General features: G+C 57.0%; 9 protein-coding genes across 9 annotated transcripts; 5 read left to right on the plus strand and 4 right to left on the minus strand.

Moving 5' to 3' along the window:
• Positions 1-1677: 1677 nt before the first annotated feature.
• GGTG_10622 (hypothetical protein) lies at positions 1678-1976 on the minus strand (the record flags this gene model as incomplete). Its single annotated transcript, XM_009228496.1, has 2 exons — positions 1678-1773; positions 1854-1976. 2 exons carry the CDS (start codon positions 1974-1976, stop codon positions 1678-1680), a joined length of 219 nt encoding a protein of 72 aa, XP_009226760.1.
• Positions 1977-4103: 2127 nt separating this feature from the next.
• Positions 4104-4564, plus strand: GGTG_10623 (hypothetical protein; the record flags this gene model as incomplete). Its single annotated transcript, XM_009228497.1, has 2 exons — positions 4104-4235; positions 4304-4564. The coding sequence occupies 2 exons, from the start codon at positions 4104-4106 to the stop codon at positions 4562-4564; spliced, it is 393 nt and encodes a 130-aa protein (XP_009226761.1).
• Positions 4565-4997: 433 nt separating this feature from the next.
• Positions 4998-8492, minus strand: GGTG_10624 (hypothetical protein; the record flags this gene model as incomplete). Its single annotated transcript, XM_009228498.1, has 6 exons — positions 8272-8492; positions 7935-8176; positions 6770-7880; positions 6226-6427; positions 6018-6162; positions 4998-5861 (listed from the first exon to the last, which is right to left on the minus strand). The coding sequence occupies exons 3-6, from the start codon at positions 7488-7490 to the stop codon at positions 4998-5000; spliced, it is 1932 nt and encodes a 643-aa protein (XP_009226762.1). The 5' UTR covers positions 7491-7880; positions 7935-8176; positions 8272-8492.
• An 873-nt stretch (positions 8493-9365) lies between these two features.
• Positions 9366-10113, plus strand: GGTG_10625 (hypothetical protein). The gene is made up of 3 exons (XM_009228499.1): positions 9366-9689; positions 9903-9953; positions 10019-10113. The coding sequence occupies exons 1-3, from the start codon at positions 9588-9590 to the stop codon at positions 10070-10072; spliced, it is 207 nt and encodes a 68-aa protein (XP_009226763.1). The 5' UTR covers positions 9366-9587; the 3' UTR covers positions 10073-10113.
• Positions 10114-10766: 653 nt separating this feature from the next.
• On the plus strand, positions 10767-13034 carry GGTG_10626 (hypothetical protein; the record flags this gene model as incomplete). The annotated part of the gene is made up of 5 exons (XM_009228500.1): positions 10767-11125; positions 11181-11265; positions 11371-12484; positions 12594-12767; positions 12831-13034. Exons 1-5 carry the CDS (start codon positions 10939-10941, stop codon positions 13032-13034), a joined length of 1764 nt encoding a protein of 587 aa, XP_009226764.1. The 5' UTR covers positions 10767-10938.
• An 811-nt stretch (positions 13035-13845) lies between these two features.
• On the plus strand, positions 13846-16231 carry GGTG_10627 (serine/threonine protein kinase; the record flags this gene model as incomplete). Its single annotated transcript, XM_009228501.1, has 2 exons — positions 13846-14421; positions 14534-16231. 2 exons carry the CDS (start codon positions 13846-13848, stop codon positions 16229-16231), a joined length of 2274 nt encoding a protein of 757 aa, XP_009226765.1.
• Positions 16232-17171: 940 nt separating this feature from the next.
• GGTG_10628 (hypothetical protein) lies at positions 17172-18425 on the minus strand. The gene is made up of 2 exons (XM_009228502.1): positions 18038-18425; positions 17172-17956 (listed from the first exon to the last, which is right to left on the minus strand). Exons 1-2 carry the CDS (start codon positions 18270-18272, stop codon positions 17340-17342), a joined length of 852 nt encoding a protein of 283 aa, XP_009226766.1. The 5' UTR covers positions 18273-18425; the 3' UTR covers positions 17172-17339.
• Positions 18426-19208: 783 nt separating this feature from the next.
• GGTG_10629 (hypothetical protein) lies at positions 19209-20623 on the plus strand. The gene has a single exon (XM_009228503.1). The coding sequence runs from the start codon at positions 19436-19438 to the stop codon at positions 20345-20347; it is 912 nt and encodes a 303-aa protein (XP_009226767.1). The 5' UTR covers positions 19209-19435; the 3' UTR covers positions 20348-20623.
• A 950-nt stretch (positions 20624-21573) lies between these two features.
• Positions 21574-24216, minus strand: GGTG_10630 (hypothetical protein). Its single transcript, XM_009228504.1, has 4 exons — positions 23199-24216; positions 22717-23101; positions 22524-22641; positions 21574-22452 (listed from the first exon to the last, which is right to left on the minus strand). Exons 1-4 carry the CDS (start codon positions 23385-23387, stop codon positions 21885-21887), a joined length of 1260 nt encoding a protein of 419 aa, XP_009226768.1. The 5' UTR covers positions 23388-24216; the 3' UTR covers positions 21574-21884.
• Between the last annotated feature and the right edge of the window lie 122 nt (positions 24217-24338).

Genomic DNA, 24338 nt, shown 5'->3' on the forward strand with positions numbered 1-24338 from the left:
TCGAGGAGAAATACCACAAATCTCCTTCAGTCTACTTCACCAGGTACCAGGTACCCAGGGAGAGGGCTATGAACTCGAGGACGAAGGGCGAGCATCCAGAGAATAGAAAATCGGGCGGCCAGTCACCATTCGACAGACCAACCCATGAGATACAGGACACGAGAATGGGATATTCCATACCGCATCCCCATTCTCTCGCTAGAATGATACCTCGATGGCACCGCAGAGGAGTGTCTCATTGCAAATGCACGGTGGCCTGGTAGATTGGTGCAGGACAGAAAATGCATTTGACCGCGAGAAAAAAAAATCAGAACAGAGAAAGAGACACATAAAAACGGGGGCCAAGGCAAGTCAAGCTTTTCATAGGCCTTTCTGGCCTGCTCGTACATGGTAGTGGATGACGCTGGTCAGGTGCCATCCATCTCCATGCCTGTCAGGACTCGGGAGTTTCTATGATGCCGAGCGATAGCCAGCTTCTCTGCCATCAAGAAGGATATAGCCATCCAACGCCTATTCGGCATCGGTCCTCTGTGGGCGCTGTTCCCTCCACAGGTAAAGCACGCAGTCTTTTCCCCCGCCAGTCTCCTTCCAGGCTCTTCTCTGCAGCGAGCCAGATCCCTTTCTTTCCACCGGCGCCATGAATCCCCTAGCCGCTCACTCCGCCCTGTCTGTCACAGCAGTGGCCGTATCCGTAATCCGCTGTATACTTTGCTCCCTCCACCTCGACCCGTATAGAATCTGCAAGCCCTGTTTGTGATGTATCCACCCCGGACAGAACAAAAACCAAAGCTGACAACAGCCGACCCAAGGCGTTTTCTTTCTGCGCCCATCTTCTTCTAGCTGGACATAATGGTTGGCGCCTGCCCAAGCGCGGCTGTCGAGGTCGCTGGATCATGTCCTGGACATTAGGTCGTGCATGAAGGTCCTGACTAGCCCACCTCCGCCTCCAAGTCGCGTCTGGGCTGCCCGCAGTGCAGCAGTCGTAACACTAAGTTCCACCTCTCTGATCGCCCCCTTGGTGTGGCAAGGTCTATAAGAGAGCAGGCGCTTGAGCAGCTCTGGTGTTAGGTAGTTGTATTGATCGGGCTCGGGGTGGGACTGCGTCTTGACCGTCGGCGCCCTTGGTCAGGTTGCTTGCTTCCGCCGAATGGCGGATCTTCGCAAAACTGGTGTAGAATTCGAGCACAGCCAAGCAGCTAGCTAGCATTACTGATATAATTGTATACGGCCATAGGTCTCCTGGTCAGCGAGCCAAAGTCAGAACAGGGGGTCAGGGCTCTCGTTATTACCACACACAATGCTATACCTCCTCCTGCGACCGAGGAACGCACTCGAGGCGTCAGACCCATGGCCTGGGCTGGATTTCCGTCAGGTCTTGTTCTCGGTGGCTTTCTGTCGAGGAAAGTAGTGGGTGGTGCTTCTTCATCGGCCCGATTCCCATCGCCGCCACCATATTCATGTTAGCTCTATCCATAGAGCTTCCCGTCCGGAGAGGCAAGATACAACAAAGCGATCGGGGCGGGAATACACTTGCCCGGGATCTGTAACACCCTCTTGTCAACTGCCTAGTCCTCGCCGCCCTGGTGCTCGTTGACCCCAGCGCGGGCGCCTAGCTCTCTCGCCCTAGAGCCCCCTGTGTTTGTCAGTCAACGTAACGGGTATGACGCTGCGCTTCCTCTAGAGTGCTGTCGAGATGAAATGCGCCCAGTGCTTTTCCTTGTAGTCCCAGACAGTCATCAGGGCCGAGCCGTATCCGAAGTGTCCAAGGTCTGTCTTCCGTCCAGGTTCGCATGCGCCCCTCTGTCGGGGCCCGCGACGGGGGCTGCGACTGGTCAACACGAAGCTCCTCGTACCTTCGCGCTCTTCTTAATGCTGGCCGTTGCCTCGGTCCTCGTGACTCTCGAGTCGTTCTGTGTGCTGTCGTGGTTGGAGTTGGCCCATGTCAGCGTCTCTACCGCGCCCACAGGAGTCTGCATAGCAGTGAATGATTACTGTACAGGGAGGTTTCGGTGTCGTGCCACCGTCCATGTCTACCTACCTAGGTGGCACTTACCGGTAGTCCAACATTAGGGGCCGGTCAAAAAAGGAAGGAGCTGTAGCGGGGCACTGAGTCGCCTAGTCAGCACTTCCCTAGGGCAGGCAGAACGCCAGCCAGGTGAATAGCACAGGGCGGGAAAAAAACGTAAACAAAGCGGAATAGCTCTAGGCTTGCCATTCCCCACCTAGCCAGCACCGCATCGAAAGCCTGGTGGCAGCCCGCCGAACCCTCCAGAATATCATCATTTCCGCGTTGAAGCCTGTTGTCTTCCACTCCGCGAGAGAAGCCTAACATTTACGCATCCCTATATGATCACCCCGGAGCTAATAGAGCAGATCCGAAGCCAGCAGTAGCAGCAACCCATCTTCTCGACGTGACCACGGGGCAGTTATGGGGAAGAATAACCCGTTCCGGATACTGTCGACGGGCATCGCCCTTGCCTTCGACAGCCAGAATGCCACTCTCAAACATTTACAGTACAAGAATATCCCTCCTTATGTCGGCCTGTATGAGGCCAAGAGCATCCCGGGCAAGGACAGGAGCCCCCTTTGCCGCCAGCATCCAGCCTAGGTCACCATACTTTTGTCGAGAAGGCACTTGTTTCCACCTCCATCCTCAAATTTGCAGACACTATCCTAGAGAGCCCGGCCGGATCACAACCCGCAGGGCCGTGCGGCCGACACTGGCGCATTTCCGTTCATGCCACCGCTTCCAGCAAGATACCGCGTCCAAGATTAACGAGAGCCCCGGCGGGGACAGGAATGATACAGGAGCCTTTGTTGGCTGCGATGTATATGGGTGCCAGTCGAGCCACCTCTGTCGGCGCAACATACACTATGGGTATACCGACCAACCGGACGATTAGATGGCATCGAGATGCACGCAAACAAACTGATAATCATGAGGGGGAAGACACGACGGTTTGTTATACACCCCTACAGTATCCATGGAGCGGGGCGAAGCATCCAGGAAGGCTTCAGGGCTCGATATAGGTGCGAGCTATGCTCCCGCGCCATCCAAGAACGTGCCAGTAGCGACGGTCCACGGATTGTGTGGCACACGTGGGTGCTGACCGAGTGGGAAACGGCAACAAGGCGATGACAAGGGGCGGATCGAGCGCGCTGGGCGAGACCTAGCGATCCATGGAGATCCCTGATCATGACCCGCGACGTGATACAGCCCGACGAAGAGATGGGCACGGATGGAATGGGACTGGCCTTAGAACAACGGGCCGTATGACTTGGTCATGGATGTGTCATTTGTGGCCTGAATGTCTCCTCTGTCTAACTTCCGCTCCAAGACCAGATACAATGCAGCGATATCTCTTCCCTCGCCCTCAGCGCAGCTTGACACACCTTATAATGGCAAGCGTGTCTGGCGTGGCACAAGAGACCCCGGCGATATCGAGGGTCACGCATCATGCCAATACGACAAGGGTGTGCAGCGATGTTCTGCCTTTCCCTTTCGCTCACGCATCTTTACAGACTTCCCCGGCATAGTCCTTCATCCGACTTTTGGCTGATAGGCAAGGCGCAGAAAGATGCGAATGCGGGATTTTACGTCCTGTACTATTCGGCACTAGTCCCAGGAGAAGTGAAGTCGCCCAAGCCCAACGTTTCCGGGGGATTGAGCAGTCGTAGCTACCTGGGTAGCCATAATAGGACAGAATGCCTTGTCCAGCAACAATAAGGAAGCTGGGCCTGGTTGCAGGCAGTCACCACCGCCCCCAAGCACCTTCCCAAGCCAAGTGCCCAGCTAAATCCCTACAGCGTCTCGTTGTGTCGGCAGTCGTTCTTCTGATATAGCCATCATTAATAAACCTCATAAAGCTCCAAGCACCCAATACGTTCCCTACCTACCTACCTACCTACCTATCACCTATTACCTATTCCTATTGCCTATTACCTATTACCTATCTACAGCACGGCTGCAACGGCAAAGAGAGTCGACCGAAAGTGAGCACATCCACGCTGGCATGTAGTCCACCTAGCCCCGACTCCAGCTCCCCTACGCGACAGGCTCCAGGGCCCAAGGCGCTAACATCCTCGCGGAACATATGCACAAAATGGCCGCTTCCCGCTCCGGCCACGGCTCAGGCTCAGGCGGCAACAAGCTCGTAATCTCCAAGGAAGGCGAATTTGGTGCCAAGGTAGCTGCCACGTCCATCCACTCGCTTGGGATCATCGCTACGGGCCTCGTTTCCAGACGTGGGCCACTTTTGCAAACGGCCGTTACTGACTTCGGAACTGCCGCCACGTGCTCAAGATAAATCGTAATTTCATGGACGCCATGCTCGAGGAAGCCTTGGACATAGCCGCGACTTGGCCGAACGCGACGGTCAAGCCCAAGGGCCCAAGCAAGGAGGAGACCAAAGACAAAAAGGAGGAGGAAGGAAAGAACGAGGAGACAGAGAAGACTGTGGCCAAGGAGGAGGTAATGAAGAAATCGAAAACAGAGCTGAGAAGGGAGAGGAGGGCGAGGCGGGCGGCAAGGAGGGGAAATAAGACCATATTCTGGTCCTTGTAACGGAGGACAAATGAGGCCTATCCAGATGGCGAGTTGTGGCAATGTCGCCATCAGAACTGAGGTCTTCAAGGGGTGAGGCCAGGCCTGGCGAAAATACCAGAGAGCATGGCTGCCTAGGGACGCAGAAGCCGCACCAAGCTGTCGCCTCAAGTGTACGAGAGAATACAAGGATATCTCAGACATCCTTGCTATGCTGCCCTCGTTACATCGGACAGCTCGGAACTAACGGCGCAGCCAACGCCCAACAGCCTCGATAGCGGTGCCCAAGGATAAACAACGTCACATACTGCCCTGGCCGGAGGGAGGAAAGAATGAGGTGTGATTTGCGCCTTAGAGGCCCTGAGGAACATATGCTGCATCTCCAGGCTCAGCCTACGGCACGCAGTGACAGTTCCCGACCAAGTGGCTTGTAACACCACTAAGTACACCGTTTTCACCCGCCGCCCCGTCTGCCCACAGCTTTTGCTCTTTCTTCCCGATACCTCTCCATCCTCTTGTCAGCATCATCCGAATTCCCACACCAGACAAGGCTCCAATCCTCGGCCCGGTACTTGCTCTCCATCTGCTTTCTCTGCTCCCGCTCCGCCTCGCTTGTTCCTGACACGTCGAGGCTTCGCAGCTTACTCGCAATACCATCTTCGTGGTTTTCCTCTTCCTGCACAGCAGGCCTGACATACAGCGAATCCCAACGGTAGACGTCCAAGTGAAGTTGACGGGAGGCCAGGAACAAGCCGACATTCCTGCGCTTGCAGATGTAGGCAATGTCGATGGGACGCTTGCAGTGGCGATCGGCGCGGTCCAGCCTGGCCCCCGGCAGCCCTTCGACGGCCATCATGACGTCAATGCAGTCAAGAGTCGCCGCCCAGTGGGCCAGGTCGCGATCTTCAAAGTCCCGCTGGGTTGCATCCACCCGCCCGCTGTCGATGAGCAGCACGAGTACGTCCTTGAAGCCGGCGTCGGCGGCTACGTGTGCCGGGGTCCTGCCGCCCCTGTCTTTCAAAGTCGCGCTCGCCCCGGCGCCCAGGAGGGCCCGGCAGGCAGCAAGATTACCCAATTTTGCGGCGTGGTGCAGCGGCGCGCGCCCCGAGTGGTCGACCTGATCCGGGCCGAGGTGCGCTTCCGCCGCGCCCGACTTGCCATCTTTGGAAACATGCCGTAGGCACATCTCGATAACATCGCTCCAGTCATTGCAGGCTGCGTGATGTAGGATGCCCATGCCGGCAAGATCCAAATGGAGGCCCAGGGTGCCTGGGCTTGCAGCCTTGATGAGTTTAACTGTGAGACCTTTGCCAGCCGACTTGGATGCGGCTACAAGTGGGCTCAGCTAGTCCCTTTCAGGCACTGGGAGTGCCTTTGAACTTTCGATAAGTGCCAACGCAGCTTGTGATTTGCCCCAATAGGTCGCAATTGTGAGGGCTGTCCTGCCTTGTCGGTCCGCCATGTGGATGTCGACACGGCCGGAAGAGATGAGGGCCTTGATAACGTCTAGGTTGCCATAGGAGGCGGCGAGGTGCAATGGCGTGATCCCCTCGCTATCTTGGGGGTTCGCATCTGCTGTTACTGCCAGGATAGCCTGGATTCTGTCCAGAGCTTGGGGACTAGATTTAACTGAAGCCAGCACCACAAGCTCGTGGAAAATAGTAGAGAGGCTAAACCCTCACGTTTGTTCGAGAATGAGATTTGCCATGGAGTGACCGATGAGCCTATCGAACAAGCCCCAGCACCCCTCTAACGCAGCCTCAATGACGATTGGTGTCCTATACCACACATTGGGGTCGTTGGGGTTGTGTATCGAAAGGTTGGCTCCAAGCTCGACGAGTAGAAGTGCCGCAGGCTCCAAAGATTTCCTGCAGCAGTCGTGGGCTCCATGGCCCCCATTTCTCATCGATACCATAGCCGCGGGATGCAAACCGACGAATAAGAACGAGAATTGATTGCAAGTCCATCACCTGCAAGATCTTCTGGAGCGGACTGGAACGACCACCGATGCCATCGTAAAAGCCTCCTTTTCCAGCTGTTTCGGAAAACATAAGCCAGAGGGGATCCTTCAATGGCAATGCTTGGAGATGCGACAACACCCGCGATTGCGCATGGTGAAGGAATGGGTACTCTTTTTGGAGCTCTGGTCGCGAGTTTCTCAATTAGTGGGCGCAACTTTGCCAGGAATATCAACGATCGTTCCATAGAAGTAGAGGATGTACTTACGCCACTGCTTCAGACGGCCGAGCGCCGACAACATGTCTTGCAGCTTCAAGTATGTGAGGCATGCCCGTGACATAAGCCTACGGCCAGAGTCTAGAACCCGACTATATTTTGTGCTGCTCGCGAGGTGTTCCTTGAAAGAGATATGGATAAATCCAATGGTGTTGTCTGGGTGGACGGTTAAAAGCTCTGGGAAGTGCTTCTCAACAACCCCTCCAAGGTTATCGAATACATGGAATTCTAAAGATGACTTAATCCGCCGAGTGCTGCGCCCCATCCCAAAAATTATCCCAAGCTGGATTTCGGAGAGGAGGTGATGAGCGATAGCTATAACAAAAAAGATTGTCAGGGCATCGTCGATCATGCCATTGTCGATCCAAGCGATGATGTTATCGTAAAATGCCGGCAGTGCGGGGCCAGCCGAAATTAGATTCTTCAGCTTCGTTTCAACGACCTCTTCATTCCAGAGCAGGCCCTTGCGGAAGTCCTCGCATGCAACCACGCCCGCCAAGAACATGCCGTTGGCTGCTTCGGCAATCCTCTCGCAAATCCTTCCCCGCAAGCCGTCGGCTCCTGATAGCGTTCGCCTAAATGGATTGTTTTCCTCGGCAAGATCATCGATCCCACTCTCGAGGTAGATGTGTATCTTCTTTTCCAATCTCCATCGCGAGGGCTGAAGAACTTGGAGTCCAGATGGGACCAGAGCCGTGTAATTTGGGGTCATCCGGCGAGTAGAGATGAAAGCTATGAAGCGGCTTCCAGATTGCGCCTGCTGAATGGGCGAGTCATCTTCGTTCGTAGCAAATGACCGTAGGGACAGATAAACAAGGAGCGCCTTGAAAACAATGCCGCCGAGGCTGTGGCAGACAAAGATCAGAGGCCGTTCTCTCTCTTCAGGGTCGGATCGCGAGTGTTCGAGTCGGAGGGCCAGGTCGGCGACGTAATCGCGGATGGTCGCCCGCGAGCTGGAAAGAAAACGGCCGAATCGTAGCCGAAGGTCATGATGCGCGTCCCTGGCACATATGCAGGGAGCGAGTCCCGCAGCCACAGATGCCCGTCCTTGTCGGTCCGTGTTCTGTGCGGCTTGCCGTTGAGGCTGTGGATGGCGACGATGCTGTCGGCGAGGTCAGCAGGTCTCGCACGGTGTCTTGTGGCCGGGGCCTCTTACTCGGCGCGGTAGTCCGCTGGGTTGTACGGCCGACCTGGCCGGGGAAACAGGCGGAAGAGCCCAGTCGCTTCGCGGCCCTCCGCCATGGCGCAAATAGGGAAGCCGCCGGGAGGGAGTAGGCTGGGGGCAAGGTCTACCTAGGCGGATGGCAGAGGGAAAATGACGATGGGAAGCTCGACGCTGACCACCGGTGGTGCAGGCGGGAAGAGGGGTTGCCCAACATCACGGCGTTACCGACAGACCTGGTAGGCCGATTAGTTAGCTGCAAGCAAATTCCATGACGGGGTATAAGGACATATGAGAGCGGCTGAAAAGGCCAGGCTCTCGCGGCTCCAACCTAATGCAGCCTGCACCTCGGCCCTCTATCCACATCCCCAGCTCTCTACCGGGTCGGTATATACTACGGACCTAGGTAGGTATGTAGCCGGGTCAAGGTCTAGCCACCCCTAACCAAGCGCGGGTCTTCATCCAGCAACGACCGTCGCACAGGCTCCTACGGAGGAGGGTATCTCGATCTGGAACAGGCACATCCTGCACGCCCTGCCGGCAGTAACGAGCGTTAACCGTGACTAGCGCGCTTTGCGCTAGAGCAAGACGCCCCTGGAGTGCATGCACGGGCTTCCCAGCCTAGCGCGCATTCACCATTGTCCCAAAAGTTTTACGGACCTCGACCGCGGCCACAACCGTCATGCCACCAGCGACCTGTACCATTGGCCTGTGCTGCGAAGGGTGGGAGACCCTCAGTAGGGCTGCTGAGCACTCGTCGCGTCGGCCTCGGCGGGTGGGCATTGAGGGTTGTTGGCTACCTAGCACAGGGATCATGATTGCCGACCTTCCCGTACATCCCTAGTGGTGACATAGTCCGTTGCGGCAGCCTTTGGTCACGCTGTCTTCTCCAGTGGCCCCAATGGCACTAGGTCGAGGCCCTGCAAGACGCAGCCACGCAGGATATTAGCTTTTAGCATGCCAGACCTGATGCAGGATAACCCCCCAATCAGATATACGGGCGGAGGAGGTATCCTGGTGACCTACTCCGTAAGCCCCATAACGATGCGTTTCCACCAAGACCAATTTCCGCAGCCTGGCCTGGTGGATACAACAACGCCCAGTTTGTATGAGCTGGCGACACACTGCAGAAAATGGGCGGCTTACTGCGTGCCCGGAAGAGGAAAGTGTGGTAGCACAAGAGGCCGCAGATGAGGGGTGGGCGTTTCTTGCACGCCAGCCGACAGATGCCAAGGAATACCCTCGGCCGTTTACTGGTCGCCCGAGTGCTGTTTTCTAGCTAAGCGCCCCTCGCAGTCTGGATCTGCATTTTTCTGCAATGCATTTGTTTTCAGTGCGCCTATGAGCAGCAGCGCTCCCGGGCGATGCAAGTCGGGGCGTAGGCATCGCCAGCGCATGTGTGCCCGACATGGCATTCAGATTGCCCAACAACAGCCACCTCCAGGTGTGTACCATGCAGCATCGAGCACAATGTAGATAAAAAGGGCGGACGGGGGACCCCATGTCATGGAGAGGCTCGACATGAGGCTACCCCTTTTTTCCACTTCCCTTCTTCGCATCTACAGCGTGCCGCAGCCAAGGCCACTTCGGCGCCCCACACCCGCAAATCCGCCTCGTCGATTCCCTGCTCTCGGAAGGGGCTAAGCCATGTCCACCGACGTTTACTGGACCACCCGCAAGTATCGCCTCCTGAAAGAAAGGGCCGAAGAATACCTTACGGAGAGATTGGGCAAGCCTATTGTTCTGGAGGTAGGTCCCTTTGTTGGCACCAAGCTGCCTCGGTACCTGTAACTAGGTACCTAACCGTGTGTCGAGAGGCTGAGGCGATGAATCCCAGAAGAGGAACAAGGCGGAAAGTGGGAAGAAAGCAAATATGAGCTTTGGGGAGTAACGGAGAACAGGGAAGAAATAGAAGAACACGGAACCTGCGGAGTGTCACTGCTGACAGTAGGTGCACGACAGCCGACGGAGAACGAAATGTTTTACGCCCTGATCCCTAGAGATCTCACCAAGGTAAGCATGGAATTTTTATGCTGTTAGCGGAAAAATACCGACGAGCTAACACCTTGGAACGAAAGGAAGAGCTGAAGCACATTAATACCAAGCTGCGTTGGAAGCGGCCGCCCGGCTGAACGTTCATGTCTTCAGCAAAAAAATTCTTATGCCCTCCATGATTCGACAGCAATGAAAAAGGATGGATAAGGTTCTCATTTTTTTTCTTTTCGCTTCCAAACGTTTGTCCTTCAGCACGCCTCTGGATCTTTGTCTAGGCGGAGAGCTCGCGTCCATTTGGAGCTTTTTCTCCTTCTTGCCGCGCTTTTACCCCAGACGCCTCGCTAGGCTGGACGGATTTCCCTGGTCAGCCGGTGGGAACTGCCCAACAGGCAGGCCTATTTCCCTTTCGCCAGCGCGTGGCACCATGGCGTCGTAACGTGGCAGGCATTGGCTTATATCACGCTTGAATGATTATCCGGAAGGATTGGCGTTTCTAGCAAGCACGAGATGCAAAATAATGCCTTGTCGTATTCCTTACCTTGACCGCCCTCCGCCCCCACGTGCCGTGACGCCCGAGACAACTAAAGGCCCTCTGCTGCGGACATTGGACCTCGGTGAGCTCCCGCTGCATATTGTCGCAGGTTCGAAACGCTTGAGCGACAATCTCAAGGTGGGAGGAATAATTCAGACCGGGCATGAGGAGGGAGCAAGACGGCAAGCGCCTTGGAGGGGAGGACAAAGGATGATGCACACAGGGCGCTGGCCGGCCCCTGTTTTGGCCACTTTAGGGCGCCTACCTAGCTTGGAGTTGAGGGCTGTGCCAGGATCGATGGATGTTAAAACGTCGAGGGGAGCCAAAAGCCGCTGTCTTGCCATCGATGCCTGCTCGGGAGCAGCTTCCAGAATCTCCATATTTTACAATTTTAGGAAAGAACGTTCCAACCACACTGAGAATAAGCTAGTGTCCCGCTGTCCACCTAGTCCGGACCCGAAAACATCAACAATGGCTCCATCGCAATCGACAGCGGTGTCTGGTTGCTTCAAAGGTTACCCGCAGAACATGCCCCGGGGCCGGGACTCCCGCCATGCCCTTTCCGAGCTATCCACGCAACTGGAAAACAACGAGGACGATCTCTTCGATCCGGACTCCGGACGCGAGTGGGGCTTTTTAGAAGTCTATGATAATGATGGTATGTCATCTTCCCCCGAGCAGCCCGCCACTCCAAATACTAACATCGTAACTAGGCTACGAGGATGCTGAGTGTAAGGATCGCCAGGAGCTGGAGGCGCATCTGTCCAGGCGGGGCACAGACCCGCGGTGTCGGCTGGTGTGAGTGTCTAGTTCCACGCTAGCAGCCCTCCATGACAGCCCCACACTGGAAGAGGGCGCTCCGCTAGAACGAGGTGCTAATTGAGTTTGGCATTTTCGGAGCAGCTTCATTCAGTCCGAGCACTCGGCCGCGGCGCTCGACGGATCCAAGGACATGATGAAATATCTACTGTGGCACCATGAGGTCATGCCCAGCTTCCTACGGCTGCTTGCCAACTGGGCCATCCCGCCCGTCGACCCCTCGGACCCGCACTGCTTCCACAAGGCCGCCTTCCACCACGAGAATGTCCTGACCCACGACGGTGCCAAGACCTATCGGACCGCCATGGGCCGTTCAGGGCTCCAGATTCGGCATTGCTATAGCATCTGGGGCACCGAGAAGGACGAGGAAGGCATCTGGCGGATCCGCCAGACCACGCTGTACCACTCCCTCGATGTCGTCACTGGGAAGGCCCTTTGGGTCAATGTCAAAACGAACGAGATAATGAAGAAGAGGATGAGCGCCGTCGCCAGGGAGGAGCCCTCGCCCGAAGCCAGCAGCTCCGCAAGGGAAAAGTCCATCGTCGCCCTGGCCAACTCGTTGGAGATGCATGCTCTTGCTGCCGAGTGGTGCAGCCAAGACTGGGGTGTCTGCATCCAGTCGGTGGAGAAAGAGCTGCGGGCAATTCTGGACAAGCTTAAGAACTTGCCCGTGACCGAGGTGGAGCGCTGTTTGGAGGTCGACGCGGGTGCGTTGATTCAAGACTTCGAGCCCACGACAAGGGTCAGGCGCCAAGCCAGCAGCTTCTACAGCACCCGCCCGAGCGGGCATCACCCATTGGCCGCGGATGCCCGCTCCCCGACCTGGATACCTCTAAGCCCCCTGGGGCCGAGGGGGCAGCCAAAGACCCAGAGTGCAGCACCCACTCCCAAGGCTCCGGACCCGTTCCGGGTCATCAGGGAGTTCAACTTCAAGGGGCTGCAGAGGCTGGAGACTCTAGCGACCAAGCTTCAGCAGTTCAGTCACACGATGCAGCTGAACTGCCGCATCATGTCGCAGCTGGATGCGTACTACACGTCGCTAAAAAGCGATCGTGGATTTCCCGCGCACATCAAGCGTGCCTGCAGCCATCATCTAGACGAGTTCCACCAGCGGCTACAGGCGTGCATCCGAGCGATGGAGCTGGAGCGTGAGCGGGTTGCCAACCTCTTGGTGGTTGCAGAAGATGGGAAGCGATTGGTGAGCGTTCAATACCCCCTCCTCCCTCCAGTCTCCCTCTCAGAGGGACTGCCACCACAGCACGCACGCCAACTGCCCGCCTTACTGACTCTTTCTGTCTCCACCCCAGTACGATGTCGTGATGCAGCTGCGCTACATGGAAACCAGTAAGCTCTTTGCCGTGGCTGCACATCAAATGACGCGCGAGATGCAGGTCGTTGGCGAGAAGACGAAACGCGAAACCACATCAATGCATATCATCACGGCCGTCACGCTCTTCTTCCTCCCCGGCACGTTTGTCGCAGTAAGCAGCCTCTTCGTCTGCGGGCTCCCACGCGCTTCGCGCCTGCTAATGCTGGAGCCGCAGACGTTCCTCGGCAGTGGCATGTTCCAGTGGGACCAGGATGACAAGAACATGCAGTTCCCGAGCTGGCGCCCCGAGTATTTTAAGCTGTTTGTCTACATATCAGTCACCATGATGGTCTTGATCCTGGCAGTATGGCTGGGATTATACCTGCGCACGAGGCGGACCCGAATTGGCGGCCGCAACCACAAAGCAGGCAGTGTCTGAAGGCTTTCCTCCCGGGCGTGGAAGAGCCAAGTTCTCCTAGCCATCCAGCTGGCGGAAGGGCTGGGGCTGAGGGGTGGTGTGGGTAGTCAAGTGCGGTAGCACAGCGGGGAAGGGGGAAACGGCAAGGCTTTCACCAATGTGATCACTCGCAGCGCTATCGAACATGTTCCATCAAGCCACCTTCCATCCATTACCCACTCACCGCATGTTTAAGAAGAAGGTGTCCAGGCAGCAGCCATCTTTAGTGGCCGAGGGAAGTCTGCCTGCTGGCTGCCTGCATGCGACCCAAGCCTCGGGGCGCACTTTAGGTACAGTTTAGGGGTCCCCTCCTTTTTGAGAGACGAACTCAACTACGGCAATACCTTAGAAGCTGTGTATCTAGACAGAGAAAGCTTTGTGCCCGAACCTCGACCCGGCATCAGAAACCCGTTCATAAAGCAGACCTGCCGTCTCCCTCACGTCGCGTGCCTTGGATTTAGCGCGGTTCGGCCACTCGTTGTTTCTACAAATACGCCACCCAGCCCTCCTGGCCCAGCTCACCCTCGTTTACTGCAAGCCAGGCAGCGATCAACTCCTCGGAGATTCGGCGAGAATTTGTGCACTGTTTCCCAGCACATAACCTCCCCCAGCTACAAAGTACCGTACACGAAGCAGACCATCAACTTATTGCATTAAACTCAAATCCATTCCCAAACAACCCAATTCTTTTCTTGTCGCCACCGCCAAAAGGTGCCGATCCTCCATTCCAGGCGCCCATTCCGAGCCGAAAACCCGGCCACTCATTTTCCATTTCTCCTCGGCGCAATTTATAATGCCTCGCCAACTCCTTTCCGATTTTTGTGACGAGTTCCGCGAGTGGGTTGACAAGAACAAACTCCAAGGAACGTGCCTCGGCGATCCGACCCAACCCGTGCCCCGATACTTTGTTCCACCGGAGGCGTTGGAGGAGTACTGGACCGGCGACGACAACAACAAACTCAGCCGCCTGCTAGTGGACGCCCTAGACCTCAATGTCCTGTTGGACAACGTGCGAGAGAGGCTTCTTTGCACCTTGTCCACGTTGCTGTACATCTCCGACAAGTCCTGCTCCCGGGTCCGCAATATCGAGCACATCCACAGGGACCTTGAGACTGGCATTTCGGACAAGAGCCTCCCCGTGGACCGTGATGGCCGCCTTAGGACTGCATTCCCGAACGATCCCGATACAGCCGATCGATTCTACCACGAGCAGTTCTTGTTCTGTCCAGTAGTACCTACTACTTGGGATACCAATCTTTCGCCCAACGCAGTGTTACCCCTCCAATTCGACCAGTCCTTGCAAAAGGGGGATGATGACTCCACACCGACACTCGCAAAATACAGGCCTCATTCGGGGTTTGAACTCCAGGTGCGTATCTACATATCCAACGTCGACGCTGCAACTCCTGAGCCAGGCTCTGAACATCCCAGTCACGAGTCGCAAGCTAATATGGAACCAATGACCTTACTATCATTTCCAGGACAAGTTATACGTGCTGAAGCAGTTCCCGCCGGAGGAATTAGGAGAAAGTTACACGGCCGAGCGCAACATGTATCGCCGTCTGGGCCAGTACAACGAATGTTCCAATGACAACCCGGCGCAATATTTCCTGAAGTGCCCTATGGCCTTCCGGCAGAACGGACGAGCCGCTCTCCTCCTTGAGTACGCGGACGGTGGGAGCCTTGAGGATATGTTCCACCGCAACAACAGACCCTTTACACGCCAGGGGGTGTTGGATATGTGGGACGAGCTCGTCAAACTGTTCAGAGCCTTGCACTCCCTGCACCAAATAAACACGTACACTAAACCAGCAGCATTCACATATCTTCACCAAGATATCAAGCCGGGAAACATACTGGTCTTCTGGGACCCTGGCGACTACAACTCGCCGGCTCGGGGCGAGTACGGAACGACGAAGTGCTGCTTCAAGCTTGCCGACTTTGGCCAGAGCTGCGAGGTCAAGGATCCGCTAAACCGAGCGGCACCGTACAACCCCGGCAACCGGACCTACAGCGCCCCCGCGCACTTCGCGCACGACAAGCATGTGGGAAGCACAGGCCGGCCGGCAAGCAAGGAGACAGACATCTGGTCTCTAGTCTGCGTCTTATTTGAGACGGCCGTATGGATTACAGGTGGCGAGGCCGCTAGGCTCGCCTTCCAGCGCGCGCGCGTCCAAGAGAACAAGGCGAACAATCCGGGCCTTGTGGCCGGGGGTTACGAAGATTCCTTCCACAACGGCCTAGTGCGGCTCAAGGCACTCGAAGATGCTAGGATGCAAATCGAAGAAAGCTCGATGAAGTGTGACGATATCACTATCGATATTGTCGACCACCTCCTGGACAACATCCTCCGAGAGCCATCATGCATGCCTCCAGCAGACTACACCTCGAACAAAATCCAGCTTATCATCAACAAGCACAGACACTGCACCAAGGGAACAGCGGCGCCCGTCACGCCTTTGACGCCAAACAACAGAAGCTGTCCCACTATGTCGCCGCCCGGTGCCACCGGCTTGAGTGATAGCCCCGAATTGATCTCAGGATCTAGGTCCAGTGTTCTTCAGCCTGCCTGGCGAAATGGGCAGCAGACCAGGCACAGCACCATGCAGCTCCAGACATCTATGTCCCCTCTATACCCCGACCATCATCCCACACCGAATTCCACGCGCTCCGATCCGGACTCTGCTGCTAGAGAACACCTGCTGAACCAGGGCCCTGCCATTTCGATCCCACCCTCACCATCGCCCACCAACACGGCGCTAGGCTACGGCTCGACAGACAGTACCGCGTGGAATGGCCAGGCGGGCCATCGCGGCTACACGCAACCAGGTGGTTCAGCACCAGGGCCCCCATCACCGCTGTACTTGTCACCCCCGCCGCACCCCTCAGCGGCAAGCCCATGGGCACCTCAACGCTCGTGGAGTCCGCAGCCGCTAAAGCACCCACATGTGACCATCGAAACGGTGTGCGCCTACCGAAAAAATAAGAAAAGGGAGGACAAGAATATCCAGTCACTGATCGAGGAGGTCAAGGGCCACTTCCAGGGAAGAGACCAGGTCAGTTTAACTCACCGTTTGCGCTGCTGGAGACATATTCTGTGCCCTGATGCCTTTCCACGCAAGGGCCCGCCCACTGACAGCATTCCTAGGTCATCCTCATCGACGACCACCCCTCAATGATAATGCTCAAAAATGAGTTGAGAAAGACGTGTGAAGCCTTGGCCGCGATAGTCAAGGGAGTCGACTCGGACGGCATCGAGGTCCGGTTCGCGTCAAGGCCGTCGGAGGGGTACGTCAATGTCAAGAGCGCCACCGACATGCTCGACGTGTTTGACAAACACTTCGGCGCCGGAAACACGGGGAGCCATTCGATGATGGCCAAGGCCATGTTGTGCATCCTCCAAGACGAGGCGAGTAGCACGGCTCAACGAGAAAGGAGTCGAACGATGCAGTCAACCTTGAACCGTCGCCAAAGCACGAGAAGATCATTTGCCTCTCGCGCGGCGACCAGCATCGGCTTGGCTCCGAGCCCAAGATTTGGACCTCCATCCCCCGTTTCCTCCGCCTCATCCCCCTCGCAATCCAGCGGCACCACCATCTACGTGCTGACCGACGGAGTCTGGGGCGTGGAGGAGCCCCAGCCGGACGACAGGACGCTCGGGGTCGCGGAACACATCCGGGACTTCATCCGGCGGCAGCAGGATCTGGGACTGGCCAGGAACAGGGTGGTCATCCAGCTGGTCAACGTCGGGAACGACGCGGTCGGCACCCAGAGGCTGGAGGATCTGGATGACCGCCTGTGGAGCAACAGCCCCCACCCACAAGCGGACGCCAGCGACGGCGACGCGAGGTACATGCGGTGGGACATTGTCGACACCAAGCCGTCCACGGCCCCGCTGTGGTCCATCCTCGTCGGCGCGATCGACAAGGGCGAGGACGAGAGGCAGTCGCCGGCCGGCGTGGACGACGGGATGCCGCTCGACGCGGGGGCCGGCGCGGCAGGTGGTCCCTTGATCGCTAGGCGTCGAACAACTTTGGGGTCTCGTTAGGTGGCCGGCACCGGAAAAGGCCGGCCAACGATTTGCTTTCAGGGCGAGGGTTCAAGGGTGTTTTAAACAAAGCCATCACTGCAAATGTTATAGCGGCAAACATAGCTCCACTGCGGACGGAACCACGATACATGGGTACGGGCGGTGCCTCCTGGAAAAGTCCTGCTCTATTTAAAGCCGCACAATAAATATGTGAAGTTTTGCCCATGGCCGTGGGCGGCACTGGTTTGGACTGGACCTTAAACCAGCAGCCTCGCGCACTCGCCGTGACTGTGCTTTTCGGCCGTTTCCTTGGGTGTCCTTCCGGCGCCGTTTCTGATCTCCTTGCTGGCTCCCTTGGCCAGGAGCAGCGCAACGCACTCGGCGTTACCCTTGGCCGCTGCTCCGTGCAGTGGCGTGCCCCAATACTCCTCGTCCAGGAACCTATCGTACTCACCACCCGCGGGGACCTCGTTGATCAGCGCCGCGCCAGCGCCGTCCTGCAGCAGGACCTCCAGCACGTCGGCCCGGCCCCCTTCCGCGGACGCGGCCGCCAGCAGGGCGGCGCCCTCCCTGGCGTCGGCGCCCTTCTCCAGCAGCAGGCGGACCAGGTCGGGCGGGGCCTCGGCGGAGCCGCAGGCCGCGCCAAGGGCCGTGGGGAACATGGCGCCCGATTCGTTGCGGTTCGGGTCGGCGCCGTTGCGTAGCAGGAACTCGGCGAGCGGGAACAGGGAATACTTGATGGCCATGATGAGCGCGTCGCCCAGGTGGCCGGTGCTGTGGTTGACGTCCCAGCCGTGCGCGAGCAGGCACTCGAAGGAGGCTAGGTTGAACCCGGTCTCGGGCTTGCAGCTTTGGAGCGCAGCGGAGACGGCGCCTGTTTTGTTTTTTTTGGGTTGATCTTGGTCAGCCATCTATCTACCTTGACCACGTGCGTCTCCCAAGGGAGAGTACTTACCCGAGTATGGCTTGCACCCATGGGCCAAGAGCTCGCCGGCGGCGCCGACGTTTGCATTTCTAAGGGCGGCATCGAGCGCCGGCTGCATATCAAACATGGGGTCGGAGCTTGTGTGGCTGGCTGGCTCTCGGGGGGCGGACTGGAACTCGCTCAAAACGCGCTTAAGGCCGTCGACGTCGTCCGCTTCGGCGAGCTTGACGGCTTCGCGGACGAGATCCTGAACGGTGGGTGCCATAGCTGCAGATGCTCGATTGTTAAGTGTAAGAATTGGTTTTTGTATGGCTGGGAAAGATGGGCTATACTTTGGCACCGTCCGATCAAACGGGAGGCAGGCGGTCTTTTAATCGACGAGAGCTGGCGTAAACACCACAGCTGCGGGGGACCAAGAGGATGATGATAGGCGGGGACTCCCGTAACAAAGGCACGCACCCGGGTGGCTCATCCGGTCGCCAGGGGGCGGGCTTCCTGCTCAAAAGAGTGTGGTCGGCGGCAAAATGGGGCCGAGGCGGTGCACGTCAGCACGCGTGCGCAGCCAATTCCAAAACGGCCCCCTCAGCCGGGCCGCTGGACGGCGTCAAAAGATCTTGCATGCATGCATCTGGCGATTCGATTACTCTCTTTTACGACAGCATCCATGTTATTGGTTTATGGTGCCTTAACCGAACGCGCTGAGATTGTCGGCGCCTGTGGGGGCAGATAGTGGCTTGGGTGGCTTAGGAGCTCAGCTGGGGGCGGTGGTGGATTTGGTGGCGCATTTTAGCCGTGAGGAACTCAAACGCACTAATTGTCACTGCGCACTGTTTCTTCCCGCCCTGGCTCTACCGTCGACTCCAGTGTTAGAAAGACAAATTACACGGCCAAATAACCGGAAAAGGAATAGTTTGCAACCCCACCTCTGCACCAGACCCCACCCGGATAAACCGGTTTCTCACTTGCTACGGTATCTATTTGTCTGGCGGCTCCAGTCCTCAAAGTTCAATAAGCTGCGTTACACGGCAGCTTCAGCTGAAAAAGTAATTGGCGAGACGAGGCTGTGCTTAGCTTACTCAAATCTCGTCTTTTTGTCAGTGGGGTTTGGCCCTGCCATGGTTAAACTCGTAAAGAAAGGCAATTTGTGTGGATTTGGCTTTGAATCGTGGGGAGAGGATATGCTGCGCAAAGAAAGCATCACAGTAAGTGCTAGGAGCACGATAAGATGGAAGATCTCATGGTTAGTTAGGATAGGATAGTATAAAGTCGAGGCGAGACCTCATCGTTCCCATTATCAATAACCCTTTTCTCATCATCCTCACCATCCTCACTATCCAAGCTTCCAACACAGCAACTACACATTCTCATCACTTGCAAAACCTGCCTCCATTTTCCTTACCATTTCCACTCCGTTTCCCTATTTCCAAAATGAAGTTCCACTTTGTCCTCCTTAGCACCAGCATCTCGCTTGCTGCTGCTAGGCCTTTGGGTCAGTCCGCTGGTGTTTCCGCCCAAGGCTTCCCGGCGGCCGAATTTGACCGCCGTGGTTTGTTTGGAAAGTCGACCACGGCCCCCAAGACCGGAAACACCCCGGCAGCACCCAAGACCGGAAACACCCCAGCAGCACCCAAGACCGGAAACACCCCAGCAGCGCCCAAGACCGGAAACACCCCGGCAGCACCCAAGAATGGAGCTCCGCCGAAGGGGGACTCAAAAACCTCCAAGCCCAAGTGCAGGCGCGGCAAGTCGCAGCACGGCGGCAGCAACAACGGCGAGGCCACCGAGTGCGACGCCGCCGCCGCGCCGGCCGTCAAGGTCCCCGTCATGAGCGTGGCCGAGTGCAAGGCGCACCTGGACGCCGCCGCGGGCTCCAAGCTGCTCTTCTGGTCGAGCGTCAAGAAGCAGGCCAACGCGGCCCTCAAGGACGCCACCAAGTACCCCCAGCTGGTCGGCTACAAGACTCTGGGCGACATCACGACGCCCAAGAACTACTACGACACGTACATGGCCGAGATGAAGGCGGCCAAGAAGGCCGGCACCGCCGGCGCCGTCGACGAGATTACGGCTGACGACAAGTACTGGAACGACTGCTCCCAGGCCTTCGCATCCATCGCCACCGGCACTGTCTACGTCATGCTCCCGGCCAACGGCGGCTCCGGTGTCACCTGGGGCTCGCGCGCGCAGTCGCACTGGGCCCAGCACGAGTTCCCCATCATCTGCAAGGGGACCGCCGTTACCAAGCTGGTCCGCATCAACGCCGACACCGGGGTAGAGGAGGACATCACGACGCTGGTCAAGGATCTGCGCACGACTGGCAAGTGCCCGGCGCTTGCTGCTTAGAGCACGAGCAATCTCAAGAGATTGACAATAGAGTTGGATGTCGTGGGTGCTGCATTCTGGCAAAACATGGTTGAATTTTCGGTATAGGTTTTATTTGGGATCGGCGTTGTTGGTTGGGATTGGTAGCATCAGCATTGGCGTGGTATAGGTGTGATTTAGGCTTGGTTTAAGCTTTGTTTAGGCGTTGTAAGCGTTTGATATTACATGATTAAACTGCCAAGAAAATCAAAAAATCAAAAAAAGAACGCGAAAAGAAAACCACATCGAGCAAGGAGCACCAACTACTAACAGGACATTACCACTTGAGCGCTCGACCAAGCTAACCAAGTTCGGCCAGTGTGGAAACTAGAAACCCACCTGACGCTCCGCTCTCGTACGTGAATCTATCGCATCAAGGAGACCGCAAGAGGGGGAAAGACGTAAATATAAGGAGACCCCGAAGGGTGCCAAGAGTATCTATCGCCTAGGCCTCGTATATGAATCAAGGCGTGGGCGATCTATCTGCGCGTATCGTGAGCCTCCAAATGAAGCTATCCGTGTGCCGTGCGAGCGATGGGATAAAGGTCCCCGCTCGCCACGTGACCGCGGGTCCGTGCACCACACTCAACAGAATCCATGCAAGCTGGGTGTCCGCTAGCGGCACGGGTGTCCCCCCAGGCTTTCCCGAGCAGGCCTCTTCGCAGCGGGGCAGAGGCCAGGGTAGGCCCTAAGTCCCTTCTTGCCCGCATCGTCCCTTTCTTTTCTCCACTCCCCCCTCCCCTTCACCTGTAAAAATCGGCAAGCCCGTGCAAAATAGGGCCAAAACAAAACAGCGCATTTCCTTTGCCATCACGACGTAGGAAAAGCAAATGCTAGCCGTTATTATAAATGTAGCATTTTTTATCCCAGTTTTTAACTTGGGGCCGTATTGCTGGCTGGAATAGCCATTATCGGCGTTTTCATACGCTGTACCTTTTGGGGTCAGAGCTTGTATGGCTGGTTGGCTTTCGGGGGGCGGACTGGGATCGCTTAAAACGCGCTGGAAGTCGTGTCACGGTACGCGTCGGGACACCTATGGAAGAACCTGAGGCCGCACTCCCAGCACGCTAACCTCACGCCTACAAAACCAACCACAGCAGAGCGCCAGGGGCGCTCTGTCCAGATAGCTTCATCTCCGTGCAACAACAAAGCCTTGTCCATGACATCTCGGGTGTGCGCCGTGGCATTAACGGTTTTGCGGATAAGATCCTGAACGGTGGGTGCCATGCTACAAATGCTCGATTAGCAAGATAAAAATGGGTTTTATGTTGTTGGGAAAAATAGGCTATGCTTTAGCACCGTCCGATTGAACGGGAGGTAGGCGGTCTTTTAGGCGGGGACTCCCGTAAGTAAGGCATGCACCCGGTACTTCGAGACCAACGATTTTGAAACAGCATTTTCCATCCTTCCGAAAACCAGCCTTTCTTTCTCTCTCGCGAACCTTACATTATCCTGTTTTAATCATGTCGCAAACCTGCCAAAGACATCGTCGACCGCTTCCGCCTCCTTAGATCTCCGGTCAATCGTATTGCACCCGCACCTCATGTGTAGCCCTAATCCCGCCCTGACGCGGCGACTGCCTCCCCCCATTGTCGATGCCGCCTTCGGACCCGCAGAGCGACGTGCCGCTGCGCGCGGCGCCGACCTCCCCCGCGCCGGGCCGGTCGAGGATGCTCTTGTCGCTGTCGTCGTCCATGGTCGTCGTGCCGGCGGCCGGGCTCTTGGGGTTGCGCGACGGCTTCGACCCGATGGTGACGAGCGTCTGGTTCGTGCCGCGGCCCTTGGGGTTGAACCGGTCGCCCGGCGCGCTGCTGCCCGAGAGGTTCCCGTTGCCGGAGCCGCCCAGCCGGCCGAGCTTGAAGCCGCTGCCGCCACCACTCCCGCTCTGCTTGGATGCGTGGCCGTCAGCGCTCGACCCGGGGAAGAGCCTCCGGCCGATGGGTCGGAGTGTCGGGATGCACGAGGCAATGATGGTGGTGGACACCTCGATGCCGCCCCAGATGGTGAGGTCCGGCTGGCCGTAGGTTTGGTCGGAGGAGCTCAGGTTCGGGAGCTGGATCGTCTTGACGATGGCGGAAATTCCGGCGCTGTCGGGACCTGGTGTCAGCGTACGTCTCTGTCTCACACGTCATGTGGGGAGCGGCAGGGCGGGACGTACAAAACTCCAAGGCTCATGGCGAAGGCGATGCCGAGCTTGTCGCGCAGTGGCATCTTGAGCTGGGGGATTATAAACCACGGCAGAGCGGCGAGGGCAAAGTCGCAGAGTGCGGACCAAGCTGCCGGGGATGCAAGACATGTCAGCACTATGCGTTCTTGCGCTCCAGCTCAGAACGGAAGCAGGGTCTACTCACAACCAACGAACAAGGCGTAGTTGGTCAACACCCAGGTCGGCCAGCACTCCCCCGGGACGCCGAACGGGTTCCACAGCGTCCTGATATCCTTGCACTGGACATAGATCATGACGTCGAGGACCGCGTGGATCAGGAAGAGGGACACGGTGATGAACCACAGGCAGATCTGGATGTACTGCTGAGGGAGAACCCTCATCAGCGTGAAGGCGAAGGACATCTTGGCGAAAGCGTTAGCCATGACGGCAAAGGCATTGCCCATCCAGAGGTAGAAGGTGAGGTCGACGAGATGCTGGGTCGGCGCGTTCTTGATCAGGTAGGCCAGGTGGCGGCCCAGACCTAAAGTCACTGCGACTGTGTCCACCGAAACCATACATATCAGGAGCACCTGTCAAGCGAGCGAGAGAGTTAGAACCCAGGCCCGAGGCGATCCTGAAGAGGAACCAGAATCTGCGAGAACCAGACTATTATCGAACCCAACTTACCAAGCCGAGCACCACACACCCATCGTCAACTCCAAATACTTTTTTCACCGAGATCCGCACATAACAGCGGAGCGCCACGAAGACGGTCGCGAGGGTGGCGAAGGTCCACAGCGCGCCGATGACGCTGGGACCTTTGTCTTCCGCCAGGAACTCGGCGGTGTGAGCGGGCAATGCGTCGGCTGCAGCCATCTCGAGGGATCACCGACAAGTTTCGACAGAGTCTATACGGGTGGCTGTCAAACACCTAGGTCGAAGTTGAAGATAAACAAGGAAATCGGTAATTTTTTGTAACTCCACTGCGGTCACGGCAGTACTCCGGGGGGCGCGGACACCGCCCCCCGGCTGGTCAAGGGTGTGTCTGCCGATTTATTCGACAGTCCACAGCGAGCCAGCCAGGCGACCGCGGTCCCTGCACTGGCACCACATAAACTGCTAGGTACGATATCATGTTGGAAAATTGCGAGGGTACACAGCATGAAGTGAAGGAGTGCCGAGAAACACCATCCCAGCCGGTCGCTCAAACGGTGGCTCGCAGACGTCGAAGCTGAAAACTTGCCGGTGGGTCGGAGAAGAGGAAGCTAGAAGGAGCAAACGTCACCAGGATAAGGATGGGAATATTGGCTGGACCTGTCCGTCCAGTCTAGCATGGATGTTGGCGCTAGCAACGCCTCCAATATCAGCCCCTCGAGCGCCACAGGGTCTTTGTCTGCAGACCCTTCAACAAAGGATTACGTTGTTAAATTGCAGAAGAAAAAACCAGGTCGCCCGGATAGGAGGTGACCGGCAAAGGCACCCCTGTTTGCTGTTGTGACTCGGAGGTACGGATTTGCAGGAGCGTGTTGGAACTCGCCCTACGTGATTTTTGCAGTGAATTAAAGCGCGCCAGTTCCGAGTAGCCTCGAACCAAACGCAAACATGGAGCCTCTCAACCAACCAGTTAAGGCTATTACCGAGCCTACCGACACCGGCACCGCGAGGCCGCAGGTCACTCCCGTGCGATCAGGCGGCATCCATTTCGAGCCCTCACCGTCGCTTCCCACAGCGACCCGCAGGGCGAGTACCGCTGCGGGGGAAATAAAAAGTAAAAACCCACCCAGTAACAGGGGGGTAACAGGGGGGTTAAAACTGGAAATCGCAGGG

Source organism: Gaeumannomyces tritici, assembly GCF_000145635.1.
Source record: "Gaeumannomyces tritici R3-111a-1 unplaced genomic scaffold supercont2.6, whole genome shotgun sequence".
Taxonomy (NCBI): domain Eukaryota; kingdom Fungi; phylum Ascomycota; class Sordariomycetes; order Magnaporthales; family Magnaporthaceae; genus Gaeumannomyces; species Gaeumannomyces tritici.

Coding starts and splice junctions, on each gene's coding strand:
- GGTG_10625 (XM_009228499.1), top strand. CDS start 9,588: ATGTCCACCGACGTTTACTGGACCACCCGCAAGTATCGCCTCCTGAAA. Junction 9,690..9,902: donor GCAAGCCTATTGTTCTGGAG/GTAGGTCCCTTT, acceptor GGTGCACGACAG/CCGACGGAGAACGAAATGTT. Junction 9,954..10,018: donor TCCCTAGAGATCTCACCAAG/GTAAGCATGGAA, acceptor TTGGAACGAAAG/GAAGAGCTGAAGCACATTAA.
- GGTG_10628 (XM_009228502.1), bottom strand. CDS start 18,272: ATGGCACCCACCGTTCAGGATCTCGTCCGCGAAGCCGTCAAGCTCGCC. Junction 17,957..18,037: donor TGGGTGCAAGCCATACTCGG/GTAAGTACTCTC, acceptor AAAACAAAACAG/GCGCCGTCTCCGCTGCGCTC.
- GGTG_10629 (XM_009228503.1), top strand. CDS start 19,436: ATGAAGTTCCACTTTGTCCTCCTTAGCACCAGCATCTCGCTTGCTGCT.
- GGTG_10630 (XM_009228504.1), bottom strand. CDS start 23,387: ATGGCTGCAGCCGACGCATTGCCCGCTCACACCGCCGAGTTCCTGGCG. Junction 23,102..23,198: donor GGTGTGTGGTGCTCGGCTTG/GTAAGTTGGGTT, acceptor CTCGCTTGACAG/GTGCTCCTGATATGTATGGT. Junction 22,642..22,716: donor CTACGCCTTGTTCGTTGGTT/GTGAGTAGACCC, acceptor CATCCCCGGCAG/CTTGGTCCGCACTCTGCGAC.